This window comes from Botryllus schlosseri, chromosome 12, assembly GCF_051294905.1.
Source record: "Botryllus schlosseri isolate E-star chromosome 12, Bs_hap1, whole genome shotgun sequence".
NCBI lineage: Eukaryota > Metazoa > Chordata > Ascidiacea > Stolidobranchia > Styelidae > Botryllus > Botryllus schlosseri.
The window spans coordinates 11,396,373-11,414,517 of NC_137247.1; the positions used below are offsets into that span (position 1 = coordinate 11,396,373).

The window sequence follows — 18,145 nt, forward strand, 5'->3', positions numbered from 1 at the left end:
TACTAGTCTCTTGTGTGGTTTAGTGGACCGTAGAATGGTTCCTCCATCCATCACACGGATATTAAGATATGCGTCTACAAAATCTGGTATTTGTCAAGAAGCATCAATGTCTTTAACAAAGGATTACGTCCGGAAACATCTCTGTAAAATTGTGGAGTTGGATCGCAGATATGGATTTTTCGGGGACAAATTTGAAAATTTCGCTCAAAAACATATCTGTGTGGAGTACAGCTCGCCGAACATTGCCAAAGAATTTCACGCCGGACATTTGAGATCTACATTTGTCGGTCAAGCAATATCGAACATCGTAGAAGCTCCGGGCAACAAGGTCACTCGTATAAACTACTTGGGAGACTGGGGAATGCAATTTGCCCTTTTGGCCGCCGGGTATAAAAAGCACGGCGATGATACATTGTTGAATCAAAACCCTGTCAAACACTTGCATGATATTTACGTACGTGCGAATCGATCGGAGGGTAAGGACAAAATGTTGGAGACTGCGCGACGTATATTTCAGGATATGGAAAGTAACTGCCCTGATTCGCTACACTTTTGGAGGTACTGCCGGAAAATTAGTATGGAGAAGTTACTGAAGCTATACGAGAGCATGCATGTCGATTTCGACAGTTACGATTCTGAAGGTTTGTATGTTGAAGACACAAAGAAGTTAATATCGGAATTAAAATCATCGAATCTTGTAAAAACACTTCCCAATAAGGCACTTGGTATGGACATTGGTGGTACGTCGTGGTATCAGTCAGCTAAAGCCCTTGCAACGTCAGATGTAATGCTAGCTCGAGGAGACGGCACTACACTATATTTAAGCCGCGATATATCGGCAGCTATTTCCAGACACAAGAAGTTCAGTTTTGACAAGATGGTGTACGTGACTGATGTATCGCAAGCAAATCATTTTATTCAAGTCTACGCGGCATTAGAACGATTAGGATACGACTGGGCCATGGAGAGTGCGGATATTCTGAAGCACATCGGCTTTGGAAGAGTAATAGGCATGAAGACGCGTACTGGCGATTCCATCTTTGCCGAGCAGATCATTGACGAAGCTATCCGGTGTGTTGAGAAAGACAGGCTTGAACATTCGACGCGGAGATCCTGTATTGATAACGAAGAAGACGTTATTCGTAAACTGGCGTTGTCCGGATTGATTTGCGCGGACATGAAGAGCAAGCTTTCGAAAGATTATAAGTTTTTGTGGTCGAGAGTTTTGGACAGCAAGGGCGACACTGGAATCTTCATGCAGTACACTCACAGCAGATTGCAAAATTTGAAGAAGAATTGTGGGTACGAAATCCGTCTCGACGTGGATTGCGGGCATTTAATATCGGACCCTATCGCTACCGATCTCTTTCATCAATTACTCAAATACAACAGCGTATGTTGGACGGCGTATAGCGAATTACAGCCGTCGCATTTAACAAACTATATGTTCAAATTGGCACACTCGATAGCGAAAGCGCACAGGAATTTAAGAGTGAAAATCGGCGACGTTCCGAAGGCGCAGGCCAGGCTGCTGCTGTTTCACTGTGCGCAAATTACATTGCGAAACTGCATGATGACGTTGGGCATGCAGCCGTTGGATAATATGTGAACGCAATGTAACCTGTTGGTAGAGGCGGTTAATAACAAAATACTTCAACCATGTCTGCCTATAGTAGGTTTTTCCTATTAGTGCTGCTTATTCCAGTAGTTACGATTTTTGGCTACTTCACTTCACAGGATTGTTGATTCCTTCGAAAGCTTGCCAGGATGTTTTTCTCCACAGGGTCATAACTAATGTTACTAGCCGCCTAACTCAGGGGTGTGTAATCACTTTCACAGACAGGCCAGATATAAATAATGTGGTGAAGCTTTGGGCCGCACATAGGATCTTTAGTAGTTGCAAATCTCGTGATCTCATTTAGAATTGATAGTTTGGCCAGACTGATCTATAAAATTCGATGTCGAACTACTCGGATGTAACATATAACGTAAGTACTACTTGTCAGTAGAGTTATTGCATGAATTTTGTCAAATATATTCATGTGCCGAGTCAGTATATGCATATTTTAGTGAATTATACCTTCTCTTAGCCAATTTGAGCTTAACTCAAGAATTGGTAGCAGTATTGGTGAGACCTATCCGTAAACTTCAATATCGGACTATAGGCAACACGCAAAAATAATAAATACTTGGAGTTGGAGCTAGGTAATAAGTGCAAAGAAATCTGGTTATTGATTCAATTTTTGTCAGATATTATATGCAAAGTCAGCATATGCATATTTGTGAGATTTAAGTGATTCATCTCTTCTCTTAGCCGACTCGAGCTTGGCAGAAACTTACCAGACTTCATAAACGAAATTGGAAATCTTTGTTTCACGCAGTTGCACAGTTTGCACTCCTTTGAAATTGATACTTTTTCACCGGCTTTCTCTGTGTGTCGCAGGCTGCACACTTCTGACCTTTCAACAAATTTATTCCAGCTAGCGATATTCTTAAGATGGGTCGTAGCACCACTGATAGCAAATCAAAGAAGCACCGTCGTAAAAAGGAGACATCATCCTCTGACGACAGCTCTCCTCAGCGGGATCGAAAGAGCAAGAAAAGAAGAGACGTCTCGCCTGTTCCGTCAAAGCACAAGAAAAAGGCGAAGAAAATACACAGGAGAGATTCGTCGTCTTCGAATGACTCTGACAGCGGCGCAAGTCCGCCCAAGCGTAACAAAAACGACAGAGAAGAAAAAAATGATAGGAGACAACTCGATGACTCCGACCCGCGCAGGCGTAGGGACACGCGCGAACGCAGAAGGGACGCGAAGCCGGGTCGCGAGAGATCGCCGAGGTTGAAGATCAAGAGGGAAGAAGACTTCGATAAGAGACAAGAAGAGATTAGAAAAAGGCGTCGAAGAGGTGAGACTGTACTTGAGTAGCACTCATTATGACTTCGAATGACTCTAAAGTTTAAACATGAAGGCCTACCTATTTACGGATGCAAGGAAAACAAGGCCAGTCACGCTTCATCAGAAATAGTTTTGTACATCCTGCCTATGATCGTTTCCATACTGTGGGATAATTACAGAAACGTCAATTCCACGAATACATGTAGCATTGTGGTAAATTTTTTGGATGCTATAACAAGTCGAGGCTCCCATGGTGGGAAGAAAGCATCGAAACTATATTTCTCATTGGTAAAACACTCTGTGGTGTCAAGAGAGAAACTCGGAAAAATCGACTAAGAGTTGATAATTGAATCTCAGAATCGAGTACTAGCTTCGTTATGTCCATTCCTAGTAGTAACCTACTGCAGAGTCGTTTAAATCATAATATTGTTAACACCATAAATTGGTAAGTTTTGTCTCTGTGTTGACTGCACCGAACTGTGTCGTTGGTATCATAAAAATTCTGATCTAATGCAAGACAATAGCATTGTGAAGGGCTTTTTGTGTTCCTCTTTGAAACTAACTTGACAAATCGGCAAATTTATCGAACACTGTCCTGTTCCATTCAATACCCTTCGAAAGCGACTCCGCCGGGGCCATAGTGTTGTGATTAGTTTGCTGCTTCTTAGATTGCTACATTATTAGCGCGGTACACTCTCAATCGGTGCTGGTTTTAATCAGAAACGCGAGGAATGAATATTCCCAAATTGAAATCCAGAATTCACTCCGCGTCACGTCCATATCTGGCGATAACAGAATGTTTTTTTAAGTAGCACCAAACTTGGGAAATGAGAATTATTGTAAATTTCATGGCTAAGTCCAAATTCGAATCCAGTTTCAAAAAAATCAAAAGTCCAAATCCAATCCTAATCTGATAAAAATATTCAAATCCGTTTATATTTTCTAATACAAATCCATGCACCATCCTCATCTCTGCATGGTATTATTTACTAGATTAGACTTTGTAGCTGTGCTTGCAACTCACCTGTACTTGTCTGCCAGATAATGAGCAACGTCCGCACGGTGATATTCGGATCAAGCTAGAGCGCAGATCTGACGATGAGGGCGGCACCAATCATGACGACCAAAGAGGTGAGCGTGTTTGATTTATTGGATCGTATTTGGCTTTCAAATATTGCACGCCTTCCTCTACTAAGCGATTGGCTTTTTCATAGCAGCTAAATTCGTGATATATTGGGAATCGGAATTCTCATGTAAAACCTGTCTATTGTTGCTCACCACTGCCAGAATGATCATTGGGTAATATTTTAACTTGTGGTCCCATGCGCTGGAATGCCGGATCAGTTTCAATTATGAGACCCGCCTCCTCCCCGTGTTCTAATGTGATTATGTGTATGTTAACGAGGGACCTTACAGTTAATATTAGTCAGGCTACTTTATGTCTGATGTGGCTCGTGTGTTCCTTCAGGAATTTTGATGTGTATAATTTGAATATGATTATAAAAAAAATTATTCATTGACGGGTAGCTATGTTGTGGCGACTTGTAACTTTACATAATAGACAATCGTTCTCGTCGTGAACGAGTGAGGAGAGAAAATGATGCGCGACGAGCTGAAGCCTGGCAGAAACGAGAACAGCAAGGCCGGCGGAACGCAGAGGTTCTGCTGGAAGGTACGTACGGATTGGTCGTAGGTGTGTATGTCACACTATTTAAAAGTTGAGGGGGGTGGTGAATTTTTTTTGACGATAACGTTACATCCTGGATCCGTTGTGGCACTGCAAAAACGAGTCGCAATGCGCAAGTTGGCCCAATTTTGAACCGTGTCTTTGCGTCGCGGATCCATTGCGATGCGGTGAATGCACATGATGCAGCAATGCGCTCGTTAAAATTTGGGGCTGTGCCAGCTATGCCTATGGGAATGGCAAAGAGGTCGGAGATGCGGCACTGCAGAATATGTGACCACAAACCGTAACCGATAGTTTATTTTCTTTTGATGTGGCACCAGTCTCGCTTTCATTTGCTCAGCTCCCCCGTTTTTAGACACCGAAGAGCCCAAGGAGAAGGAAAAGCCGAACCTGGGGCTTTCCGGCGCTCTCACCGAGGACACGAACACGTTTCGCGGCGTCGTGATCAAGTACAGCGAACCGCCGGAAGCGAGGGTTCCTACGAAGAAATGGCGGTTATACCCTTTCAAAGGAGACGAAGCGCTCAAGGTATGTTGAAACGATTTCGATGGACAATGCGTAAATTCGGCACTTGGCGGCCCCTAATCCCAACCTACCGTAACCCGAATTCATCAAGTGCAGTATGTCACAATTTACGTTCATATTCAGTGAGACATTCATTTTCAAATTTATTAATACGGTTTTGATGTATCACTATTGATAATATTAATTGATACTAGTAGCCTACTTTTCCAATGCAAAATTCACAAAGGGCTGAATTCATAATACCAAATTCATGTAGTGCCGAATTCACCGGTAATCACGTACACATGTGTAAAGTTAACAGTGCGAACTGTATGCATCTCACCCAGATATGCGTGATGCAACTCACGAGCGATCAGGCAACGACATCTGGTTTTTAAGTGAACCATACCAGCTTTGACGTGGCATTATTCATACACAGGTGCTCCATCTACACAGGCAGAGCGCTTACCTCATGGGAAAGTTACGTCGCATTGCGGATATACCCATCGATCATCCGTCTTGTTCAAAACAGCACGCCGTATTTCAGTTCAGGTATCGGACCGTCTCGTTTTCTCGACTATAGTATGATGAGTCTCCAGAAAGCCATAATTAGGATGTATTTTTTTGGATTATTTCTTTATTGCCGTTTAGTTTGTTGGTATTTCGTTTCTGACAGAATGGTCGAGGTTGAAAAGGCTGACGGTAGAAAGAAGAGGGTCATCAAGCCTTATATTATCGACTTGGACTCGGCCAACGGTACTTTTGTCAACAATCAGAAGATTCAGCCGCGCAGGTATGCATTGCTGTAGGTCCTGTCAACACTTGCCGACTTTTACAGCATCCTGAAAAAGGATTCTGGTTCAATAGTCCAGCATTTATCATCCTCATTCTGTTTTAAATTCTACGACTCTACAAAAGTGTGCAATGTGCTACATCTACGTAAACAAAAGGCCACGAGTTCATCTTGTGCATACTGGCTGCGATACACATTTGATATACGTCATATCAATATGTTATCTTGCAGGTATGTGGAATTGAAAGAGAAAGACGTGGTCAAGTTTGCGTACAGTTCAAGGGAATACGTTTTAATACACGACAAGTCTGATACCACGGAGGTAAGCTAGTATATTTATATTTTCTATCGATGATAGGAAGATATGGAAATCGCAGATTGAAATTTCTGGTGTCAACGAGCGAATCGTTTTTCCTTCGACATTTCATTGCATGGGGATTTGGGGGGCGAAACGATCTGAAATGAAATGAAAAATTCGCAAACTTGAATACTGCACGTACGAGTGATGCTGGCATTTAGTAAAGGCACTGATAGGTTTATTGTGTAGTCAAATTTGTATTCGAATCCTACTTAAAATCCATAGTTCTTGATATTGGTAAAAAATATAAACATTTGATAGTCAACTCGGAAGTATACACTATTTCAGGGTTTCTCAGACGTCGTTTTGACTGCGTGCCCTTGCGATTTATCTGCATGTATGGCGTACTCCTTGAAAATTGATAAATAGACAGAATTAAATACACAACAAACACTCTTAAACAACATTTTAAACATTTGATGGATGATCTCGATGCTTCTCATGTAGAAGTATTCTTGGAATTGTTTTGGTAAGGCACACACGTAAATTAATGCAACCAAAAGACTGACACAAAATTTGTTCTTCATCATGCACAAGCACAGCCTTGAAAAACCTTGCTGGCAAGTGGAGGGGTGGTTTAAGCCTTGAACGACACATTTAGTAAGCTTACATTCTTTTCTCGCTTGTCACATAAAAATTTAAAATAGGTGTTGGAGAAAATGATCGCAGTGCCAGGAAAATGAAGCTGCTCGCATACCCCAATTTGAGAACCCTGCATTTTGTGATATGCTACGGCGCAAGTGAATAGATTATTGACATGTGAACGTCTTCGCAGGTGGTAGAATCGGAAGAAGACAGCGACGAAGATTGATTTTAGGTTGCCGGCCAGGGCATTGCGGTTACCTGATGAAACGACTGCTTTAGTGGATTTCAGCAGCGTTGGAAAGGCTACGACCCGATTAAGGGCTACTACCAGACGGCCCGAGTATCATGCCGTATCGATGATGGAAGTCTCCATTAAAAATAACAATATGTCATCGGAGACAATCCGTCAAACAATGTCGGCATTTGGCCTTGGTTAGAGATGTAAGCGGCAATAGAGTAAATCCATACACCTTTAGCCCCGCGTGAGAGAGTGGCACCGGCGTGTCCAAACTGTTCGAGCTGTGGCGATGCTTCAGTGCAGCGGTTCTCACACTAGGTGGCGTGAAAGCACCTGAAGGGGGGCACGGAGCTGAGGTCAACTGCACAATTTTTTTCGCGCTCCGCGTGATTTACCTCCAGTTTATAGTGATTGCTCTGTGTGCAGTCCGAATTTCGTATTTGATAATTGTCTCATCAGCAGACTCATATACCCTATGCTGTCAAACTATCTGTTGGGATTGCTATCATTCTGGCTGCATTTTGTGATTTGACGATGAGGGGGGCGCAAAATTTTCGCTATCATAAAGGAAGGGCGTGTCTGAAAAAGTTTGAGAACCACTGCTTTAGTATGTTTGAGTAAATGTGACGTGATTGCTTTTTCTAATTTTTGATAAGCTAATGTTGCAATACTTGACGGCCGACTCGAATGGTGACTATCAAGTCGGAAAGAAATCAGTGTAGTACCAAGAGAGGCAATTGTGTTGTCTTCTACTGCATTTCTTCTTGTTGATGTTGATATATGACGGGTGCGTGGTGCGTATTATACATTCCGGTTGTGGTACAACAATATACAAAGAGTACAAAAGTGTGTTTAGTGTCTGGTTCAAGAATACCCACTTGCCTGACGCTTTGCAGATTGCTCTTGCCTGAATTCGGTTATGACTAGTGATTTTGATATTCACTGCAATCAAATTTAATGTTTTATGCCCTTCTATATGGCGTCATTGTGTACCATAGGTGGGCACCACAATACATTCGGCATTAATTATTCACTCGCAGAACATCACATGATTTTTAACCAATATAGTACATGCTGCCGGACCAGGAGTGAATTTTTGTCACATTTCACTATTTGCTGCTTGGAATGTCCAAGTGTTCTGCCGATGGCATCAATTTCGTAATATATTGCCATGCGTGCCAAGCCTGACTCCTACTGTCCTCGCCGTTACCTGGTCGATATTCCGAGTGGTGTGCCTCAACTCTTGAGAATTGTAGCGCTTTATATCTGCACTTGCTCTTTCTACAGCCTATTCTAAACGATGAGGAATTAGTCCTGTATAGAGCGCGGAGATGTCGGGAAGTATATTATTGCGTGGACCTTCGTGGAGAGGATGCTTGCTGAAAAATTTCTGTACGCCTTCATCAAAAACTATTTATATCCGTTCTCATATGCACACTTTTAAAAAATGCGTGATTTCAAAACCAAAGACGCTCGTTTCTACTTGGTGCCGCAAAGATCAGGAACATTTCATACTTAGTCATCGTAGATGTCTCTCCGTTACACACAGCAATCGTATCTGGGTGCCGTGGATAGGTCGCGTTTTTGAAACCGAACCACCGGCCATTCCAAAAGATCCGCCTCCCGTTCCGACTGTGGGAGATACTACTGTGGACTGTAGCGCGGTTGCGGATGGTTTGTCGGGTTCTGCGGCCGAAGCGGTCTCTGATTCAGGGGTTTTGACGGACGCCATCAGTGGGATGATTTTGGACCCGCCGTTTGTCGAACTGGGGTTAGCAACGAAATATTTACCCAATCACTACGTTCACAGTTTGTTGGAGTTTGTACATCTCAACACTGGTAAGCTTGCGGCGATTTTATACGTTGTTATAATTGGGTGTTTGAGTCTTGCTATATCTCTCATTGATTTAGACCTCATACCAGCCCACGAGCCCAATATTACTTCTGTTCAGAGAGATGGTCATTAACAATGTACAGATTGAACACCTAATAGACCGACAAGATAGCGTAATGGTTAAGCGTCCGGCTTCTTGATCGGTAGGTCGTGGGTTCGATTCCCGGCCGGGTCAGACCAAAGACCTGATTAGTAACACTGGTATCCATTGCTTCCCTGCTTGGCGCTCATGCATTACTGGGATAGCATGGAGGGGTGGTGCATGACTTAGAAAGACATAAAGGCTATATCTGTACTTCCGTGTCCAGCGGCATATGCACATCATTGATTTGCGTGTCTGCGGACTACTACACAATCTGTTGTATTCATGGTGATGCACTATAGGTAGGCCTGTTTATTTTTGGATTTCTCCAAAAATAACAAAAATAGCTTATTTTTGGATGTTTTCAAATTTTATTTTTGGAGGATCTCCAAAAATAAGAATTGAAGGTGTTTTGAGCCCTATTACTACTGAAAAAATCCACCAAAAGTATGTAATTATCATGTATTCAAGTCCTCCAACACATAGATATCATCAGTGATCTTGATCTAACTTTCCAATACATTCTTCACAAATTTAGTATTTGGCCTGGAGGATGCCTTCTAAAGAATATTAATCACTGCGAGACGCCCCCCCTTGATTTTCGAGATTTCGGCCTCGAACGTCGCAATTGTGGGAAACATCGAGGTTAAGGGTCCAAAAATGGAGGAATGTCTAACTCTTCAAACTTTCCAATCTTCCAAGCCTTTGCTCCTGGAAAGCGCTCGTCAGTAATGCGCTTGAAACCTCATCCCATGCGTGCCTCATTGAACTTGACAGCCCAACACCCTTCCTTGTGGCGGTCCTCGTCCCAGTCCTCACCTGGACACAGGCGTTTGACCAGGCGTATGAGCTCCTGCGGCTCCATGATCAGAACGTCAAGACCATGAAGCTTTGTGACGGTGTTGCTCAGCTATGTGCGAGCGTGACCATGCGATCGAGAACGATCAGATGGACAACAGCAGCGAAGTTGCACACGCCGGACTGTTTTCGTCCATAACATCAAGGAGTTTGGTACGGTTTCCAGTCAACCAAGAGGCCACCCTCTTCATTGACAATAAACGAGCGTCAACAAACTTGGGGCGCACGCTTTCCATCTACTCTGGATCAAGTTGTGTTGCCGTCTGAAGCATCAGCAGATGAGTCCCGTCATCGTGTGGACGAAGTGATTGTGACAGAGGTGGCTGTATATGATTTCGCTGTTCCCTTTGCCTCACTCAAAGCTGCCTTCCCGTCTTCTCTACATGTCGCACTGTGAAACTTATAGGAGTACAAAGGCGGAGGGGCGGGCAGGCAGGCAAGGTCAGCAGAAACGTGAAGTGGATTGAGTGGAAGTAGTTTTAGCGTTTCGGTGACCCCTTCCCTCACATAGATGCTGTTTTGTGTGTTTTTATGAGTTTTCTGGTCGTTTACATCGCTCTGACTTGTTTATTTCACTGAAAAACATCATCCAAAAAAATCTTATTTTTGGATGTTTTCAAATCTTATTTTTGGAGAATCTCCAAAAATAAAATCCAATATCCAAAAATAAACAGGCCTGACTATAGGCCATGACTACAGGTCTTGGATTCACAAATTTCTACAGTGTTCTCTTACTCACTTTCTGACGTAAAGCCTACCTTGAGATTGAATTTCACAGCAACACCTCTGACCGTTGTGACTACCTCGACACAGTCGTCGATATGAAGAGACGAGTAAATTTGTTGGCAGTCCTTGATTAGTAGATCCTCCAATAAATTTGTCTCACCAGTAAAGATATAACAGTAGCCTGATATTTTCAAACTATCGGTATGGACACTGGACAGGGAAGGCATGATACGGTCATTCATCTTGTCGATCCGTCCCTTCCCTAGTGTATATACTTAGCCAGTCGCTAAACCTTGTTTCAGATGTTGGAACTGGTTCGTAACACCTGTCATTGGAATGGTATAAATTTGTTTCAGGTTTGGAATGGTGGAGTACAATCATAATTGGGACTATGCTGATTCGAATCGTTACTTTGCCCTTATATATTAACACTCGGAAAGTAACGATAAATGCGCAGAATCATATGGAAGAAACTAAGGTATGTGCGATTTCACTATGGCATTGCACCATGTGATGCATGGATCAGAAATAGATTGTGATTAGATTAGAACATTGCTAATCTTTTGACTTAAAAATTTGTTTTGAAAGTGAAAAGCTATTTACTCTTACGTTCGTTTTTGTTTTTGCGGGAAATCCAGCAGTACTCAACTGCTCTCCGTTTAATATGAGCCTTGTTTGTAGAAAGCCCAACAGAAAGTGTCAAAATTTACGTATTCCGGTGAGACCTTGAAGAGATATGCCGCACAGCAAGATCTGAAGGACCTTTATAAACGAACCGGCACTGGGCCAGTTCGAAGTAAGTAAGAGTATTTTCTTTCAACCAGAAGTGTATGGAGCAGTAATTTTGTCCGGCACTCACTCGATGCAGTATAATCGATGGTTCTATTACTTTCATCCGATCGAGACACATGATGCGCAATACGATACTCAAAACAATGCGACGTAATGAACAGATAGGATATTTCTACTGAAAGGGGAACTGCGCTCTAAATATGACGTGGTCTCAAATTAAAAATAAAATCAACCATAGCCATTTTCTTCAGAAAGCCGCCGTAATGGAACTGCAGCTAAAAGAAAATTCCAACTATACCCATCACACGCCAGCTGAATCAATTTATTTCTATGGTTGCGCTCCTTAACCTGTTGCAAAATTGTTGCACGATTTCTTCACTTGGACTTGCTCGGCCTGGTTTCTTGACGCGACCTCCACATTTGAGTCCCATCATTTCTTTACGTAGTGCATTGCCCACAGGTTGAACCCCTTATTTAGATGAACTCGGCCCTTTTAGAGGTTGATTTTGCATTGGATTGAGCTGAATTGTGATGCGCAGCTGAAGAATTGGCGCTCACGCTATGTCTGCATGTACCGATAATCAAATTAGTGGTACCGGGGCCTACGATAACTTAGGGAGGTATATTGAACTTAGATGATGTAATATAAAAGGGTTGCTTTTTTGTCAGTATTCCTGAACGGATCGTTTATGAGCGCCTTGTTCATCACTTGCTCGATGGCCCTTCGTCAAATGGCGAATGTTCCCGTTCCGTCGTTCGCCGAGGGCGGCATTTTGTGGTTTAACGATCTCTCTATGGCGGACCCATTTTACGGCCTGCCACTTATCGCCGGTGTACTAGTGGGAAGCTTTATTCATGTCTCGCTCAACGCCGGGACGATATCTGGACAGTATTCAGGGTGAGTAGAATATTGAACTTACCAGAGGTGGTCAATATACATAATAATAATAATTTGAATTTTGAAAATTAGAAAATAGTTGAGATGAGTTTTTTCTACTTCCACTTGAAGTAGTTTTGACATGTCTTTGAAATCGCTACTTCTACTTGTAATTGAGTAGAAATTTGGGGCATTATTTCCACTTGACCTTAGTAGCAACACTAACCTCTGGGTGCGCAAGTTTGACTTGATACGTTGATACCTATCTCCAGTCATGTATGTTTACAAGATCCGTTGTTCTGAATTCCAAATCTTCATCCTGTATATCAGGGTTGTAATCAAGTCGCAAGGTTCCGAGTCACAAGTCAATCTCACTTTTGTAGTTTTGACTCGAGTCAAGTCCAAGTCAGTGAGTGGAGGGTCGAGTCATTGTGTTGTGACTCGAGTCTGAGACAAGTCATTGTGTTCACGGTTCAGTTCTTTCAACTTTGCTGGAGTGAGATGGATTGGCTCACATTCATAATGTCGTAATTTTCCTCAGTCCGATCAGTTTCTGGGCCCTATTTTCCAAGTGACTGATACACGCAATACCAATCACGTGGAGACTTTACTATCCTTCGAAGTTATGATGAATTTGCCGTCCCAGTATCAGGTCATATCACTTGGTTGGAGTCGTGCGCAATGACTCTAGTACAGGTCGAGTGAATACACAGATTGACTCGAGTCGAGTCATTTTACGGATTTGAAAAAATGACTCTAGTCAAGTCGAGTCACAAAAAAAATAGCGAGTCGAGTGATTACTTGAGCCATCACAACCCTTCTGTATATGCTGGCAGTGGGTATGAATTTTCGTAGTCATGACGAGGGTTTGGAAAGAAGGCTGGAAATTTTGTAACGATGACGTGACCACTGATTCATTTTAACGTAAAAAACAATGACATCATAATGTCCAAATCGAACTAAGGTTACTCTTGCCCTTCTGGATACGTTACTGGTCATGGCCGTGGCCACAGTCGAATTTGGACTGTTCAAAAACATTCCATTTCAGCTTCACAATGTCAATCATCCAAAAACTTGGGAGGACTAAATTGCCGTAACCACGCCTGGCTATGCCGGTGCGCAAATAACTTCATCATGATAACCAGAGCTGGTCAAAGTAATCATCGTTGGTACTCAAGAAGGAGAGGGCTCCTGGAAATATATTTTGACGAAAAATACACGTGTTCTCTGCACTCCGTTACTAAGTACTTTCCCCATATATCACGGTAATGTCTTGTTTTAGATTCGCCCGAAAAGCCAAGTACGTTCCGGTCGTGTTGATTCCGCTGATTTTCGGCAACGCGTCGTGCGCTGTTTTTCTCTACGGCATAACCACCGGCACCTTCAGTCTGTGCGCGCTAACGCTACTGAACATCCCCGCGGTTCGCGAAAAGTTGAAAATTCCGGAAAGGGTACTGCTGTCCCGTTGGAATATGCTGTTCTTCACTTAACTGACATCTCTCTTTAGAGAGCGCCTGCCGCGACGATAGCCGGTGAAAGCGTCGGTCCGATGGCCAAGTTCAGAGAGATGAGGAACCAGAGTTACGAGACTACGTACAAAAAGATTCGCGTCAAAGAGATACGGAGTGAAAAGAAGCGTAGCGAGAAAGAACGCAAGAAAAGACTGAAGGGTGATCCGCCGGTTACTTACGAGATTGGGATTGAAGCGATACAGTCCACTCCTGAAGTTCCCGACTTTGAGAGAGACTGGAGACCGCAAAGGCCGAAGTATGCGGGGCAGTTTTGATGCGTTGTGATGTCGAGCTTGTTTTTTTTCTCGAATAAATGTGAAGATTTCGATACTGCTGGCTAATTGACTGAATCTGCTGTGGGAGCGGGTCAGATGATATAAATCAGGGATGTCAAACTCAACTGACGTCGCGGGCTGGATTCAGCACTTCAGATCGCTCGCGGGCCGCACCGAATTACTCACTCTCGAAATACCCTTGTTTTTCATTTGAATAGGCCTATTTCATTAACCAGCCTATATACCTTAGGGGTCTTCAAAAATGAATTTTTTCCTCAAATCGTACTGGCTACTTGATAAAATTGTTAGGTTACCTAATTTAAGCCTACACACCAAATTTGGTTCAATTCCAACCAGTAGCCCATTGCTACAGGAGAAGAAAGTTTCTGTTAATTATATAAAATAAATAACAAAACATTTGAAAATTTTCTATTCAACCCATGAAAGTGTTGGGTTGTCTATAGAAACGATGTTCACCAAATTTGGTTCAATTCCAATCAGTGGAAGCGGAGTTATTGCCGTCGAAAAATTTGGATTATGAATAAAATACTGTAGTATTTACGGTGACCAATTCTTTATTTATTTATTATAGCCCACCGTAAATACTATTATTTTCAAATCGAGGCTGAATACCTCTATTCTATTTTCCGTGTACCTTACATATAAGGGTTTCGCTCATTGGCGTTTTCGCTTCTGTGACTATAACTAGTTTTTAATCTGTTTATTCTATAAATGACTGAATTGAATATGCACTTTCTTGCCTACTCGGAATTTGGTGTTGCAGACCAGATATGGCGTCTGATAACCTGCTAGAGTTGTAACCTGAGTCCCACGTAATGTGTGGCTGGGTAGATATACTTAGCTCTTTTCGTAGTAGACGCACGTCCCTGCGTTAGTCCTTGATCTGACAACTTCAACGTGAATGCAACGACAGTATTGCCTCAGATAGATATATTGGTCGAATATGTATGGAATATACAGTAGGATATCGCAGATGAGTCTGCCTTTGTAATTGAAATGCACGAGCTGATAAATGGTAAGTCACGTGGTTGCGAGAAGAAAGATATAAGTCACGTGATATACAGATATGGGCGATGTACCATAATGATGTTGTATCTTACAAAGTGTATGAACCGTGAGAGGGCGCCCTACAGTGTCAATGCCAGGTGTCAGCGACCTGCTCATATAGTGACTAAAAACCACAACACAGCAGTGGGGTGGCTGCAGTGGCGGCTCGTGACAATATCGGGTGGTGGGGCAAGGGCTGCAAGCGACTTTTTATTAAGATGACGTCACAATGGCGTTTTCCAACGTGAACAAGTTAAGGCTGCTGCACACTGGCTTTGCGACACGACTAAAACAGGTAAAGGCCTCTGCACACTGACCTCGCGACGCAACATCGCGAGTTGCGCGTTGCGAGTTGCGAGTCGTAAGTCGCGAAGCAATGCACACTGGTCCCGGCAGTGCCCACAAGCGGCAACTACAGCTCTTGCGCGTTCTGTCCGAAGTCTCGCAATGGATACACATTGCACAGCTCCCGATAGATCGCAAAATGAATATTTCGATGGGTATACAATGGGTTTGTCAATGAATAAGATGACGTCTTATATGCACACACTTTTCCATTAACGAACCAATATCATATTTCAATGCTGAAAACGCATAATCTGAGTGACCCAGTTAAAGGCGCTATTTCCGGTTGTCGATCCAAATTTCTGGAGTTCTAGCTGTAGCCTATTATGCTACAGACACCAAGCCTTTCTGTATTTCACTGCCTCAGTGACTGCATCAACTGTCAAGCACTCATACATTAATTTCTCGATATGATAGAGAACAACATTCAAATGCATTATAATTTTATTGTATATGAATTAAGTCTTAACAATATTCAAATATGACTCTGGGATTCTTTCCTTTTCAATCTTCGATTCGCCCTCAGGTATCAAGCATGGAAACTGATCCGTAGGCCTGGTTGATTCATTCTCCATAATGATGCATAGTCCATTTCTGACTTATAATATTAGCCACTACAATTCGTACCGAAGTCTGATAAAGAGGAGAATAGACGAAATCTAACATCAAGAGTTACACTGCTGCTACCTAGTCAACAAAAAGATTTTCAGACGTCGTGTACTGAGATGTACCGGTATCTGAAATATACATCAGTGAACCCATGACATACCACGATTATATGTACCCGCTTAACCCAGTTTCCAACCAATGTACACTGTACAGGTTAAAATGAATCAGACAAGGTATATATCTAATAAATCCACCTGTAGACATACAATGACTGAGAGTTTCGCGGTATCGGTACTGCCGGAGCTGGTTGGCCTTTGGTAATTACCAAGTACCGGTACTGCTTACAGTAGAATGCGCTCTTGCAGTTAAGCTTCAAGTTTTAAAATGGCCTCAAATCAGTCTAAATTCAATGAGGAAACAATTATAGATGCCAAAACAAGCAATACCCGGTCAAACTATTGCGGTGACATAGAGCTAACGATCAGTAACTGCTGACCAGTCGCTCGCAACTCGCGACAAAGTTGAAAATTTTCAACTTTGTCGCGGAGTTGCGCAACCCTATCGCAGACGGCATGTTGCGAGTTGCCGGCGACTCCGGTCTGCATGGTCCAGTCGCAGACAGGCGCGATTCTCTCGTTTTATCGGGTCGCGAGCTCAGTGTGCAGAGGCCTTTAATTCCCCGATCGTGTCGCGGTAGTTGCGTTCTGCTGCACACTGACACCGAGTCGTACACTCGTAACGTAGGCCTATCTGTTCTGTACCAGCTTAATGATTTCGTAACAGTATAGGTTCTTGGTTATTACTTTAGAAGAACACATCAATATACTTCCTACACATATGTGTTTTCTATGTGTACTGACAGCATTTTGCTGATGCTCCGAATTTTGATAAGGAATACATCATAATGCCACTAAGATATTCTCAAATTCGAAAACTCAGTTTATTATTTCAACTCAAGACGCAGATGCCCAATATACAGTACTAAGATACAAAGAATATAAACAAGAAGGTGTCTAATCGTTGATACGCCCTAACATACTCCATCAATCAGATATCTTTATAATATAAAGGCCTACTCTCCTTGGCCTACCGGTACTTTCGCAATGTCAAGCTTGTCAGTGGCATTCGCGGGCTAGCGGTCATGTTCTCTGTTATTCATCTTGTCTTGTGAATATATCGTAATTTAATTATCAAATATATCTTCATTTCGTTCATCCATCTTCTAAGTTATCAACTTGAGGTTGAATCATTCTTTTTCTGGGCTTGTTGGATATCATACAGCGCCCTGAGTCAATCCCAAGATAAATTACGCATCTGGTACACGAGTATGTTAAATTAGGAAGTTGAACGATTAGAAAAGATTGCAACAGCACCGTCGAAATAAGAGCGCGTGCTTATTTTCTACGGCGACTGAGCCCGCAACTTGCGACAAAGTTGGATTTTTTCAACTTTGTCGGCGAGTTGCGCAGCCCGCTCGCCGACGCTTTGTTGCGTAGTCTGGCGACGCGGTGTGCATGGTCCAGTCACAGACAGGCGCGATTCTCTCGTTTTGTCGTGTCGCGAGAGCCAGTGTGCAGCAGCCTTAAGGCCTCTGCACACTGAGCTCGCGACCCGATAAAACGAGAGAATCGCGCCTGTCTACGACTGGACCATGCAGATCGGAGTCGCCGGCAACTCGCAACATGCCGTCTGCGACAGGGTTGCGCAACTCCGCGACAAAGTTGAAAATTTTCAACTTTGTCGCGAGTTGCGAGCGACTGGTCAGCAGTTACTGATCGTTAGCTCTATGTCAACGCAATAGTTTGTCCGGGTATTGCGTGTTTTGGCATCTATAATTGTTTCCTCATTGAATTTAGACTGATTTGAGGCCATTTTAAAACTTGAAGCTTAACTGCAAGACCGCATTCTACTGTAAGCAGTACCGGTACTTGGTAATTACCAAAGGCCAACCAGCTCCGGCAGTACCGATACCGCGAAACTCTCAGTCATTGTATGTCTACAGGTGGGTTTATTATATATATACCTTGTCTGGTTCATTTTAACCTGT

General features: G+C 42.9%; 4 protein-coding genes across 4 annotated transcripts in view; all 4 read left to right on the forward strand.

The window, feature by feature from the left end:
• Positions 1-18,145, forward strand: part of LOC145451896 (uncharacterized) — a 102,201-nt gene that overhangs the window by 46,635 nt on the left and 37,421 nt on the right. The window lies entirely within an intron of this gene.
• On the forward strand, positions 35-2,480 carry LOC145451853 (putative arginine--tRNA ligase, mitochondrial). The gene has a single exon (XM_080330077.1). It carries the CDS (start codon positions 35-37, stop codon positions 1,607-1,609), a length of 1,575 nt encoding a protein of 524 aa, XP_080186203.1. The 3' UTR covers positions 1,610-2,480.
• LOC145451855 (smad nuclear interacting protein 1-like) lies at positions 2,498-8,348 on the forward strand. Its single transcript, XM_080330079.1, has 8 exons — positions 2,498-2,906; positions 3,938-4,027; positions 4,458-4,568; positions 4,939-5,111; positions 5,527-5,639; positions 5,764-5,880; positions 6,112-6,202; positions 7,014-8,348. The coding sequence occupies exons 1-8, from the start codon at positions 2,498-2,500 to the stop codon at positions 7,047-7,049; spliced, it is 1,140 nt and encodes a 379-aa protein (XP_080186205.1). The 3' UTR covers positions 7,050-8,348.
• Positions 7,451-14,131, forward strand: LOC145451854 (mitochondrial inner membrane protein OXA1L-like). Its single transcript, XM_080330078.1, has 6 exons — positions 7,451-8,900; positions 10,978-11,099; positions 11,303-11,417; positions 12,083-12,311; positions 13,573-13,741; positions 13,798-14,131. Exons 1-6 carry the CDS (start codon positions 8,393-8,395, stop codon positions 14,074-14,076), a joined length of 1,422 nt encoding a protein of 473 aa, XP_080186204.1. The 5' UTR covers positions 7,451-8,392; the 3' UTR covers positions 14,077-14,131.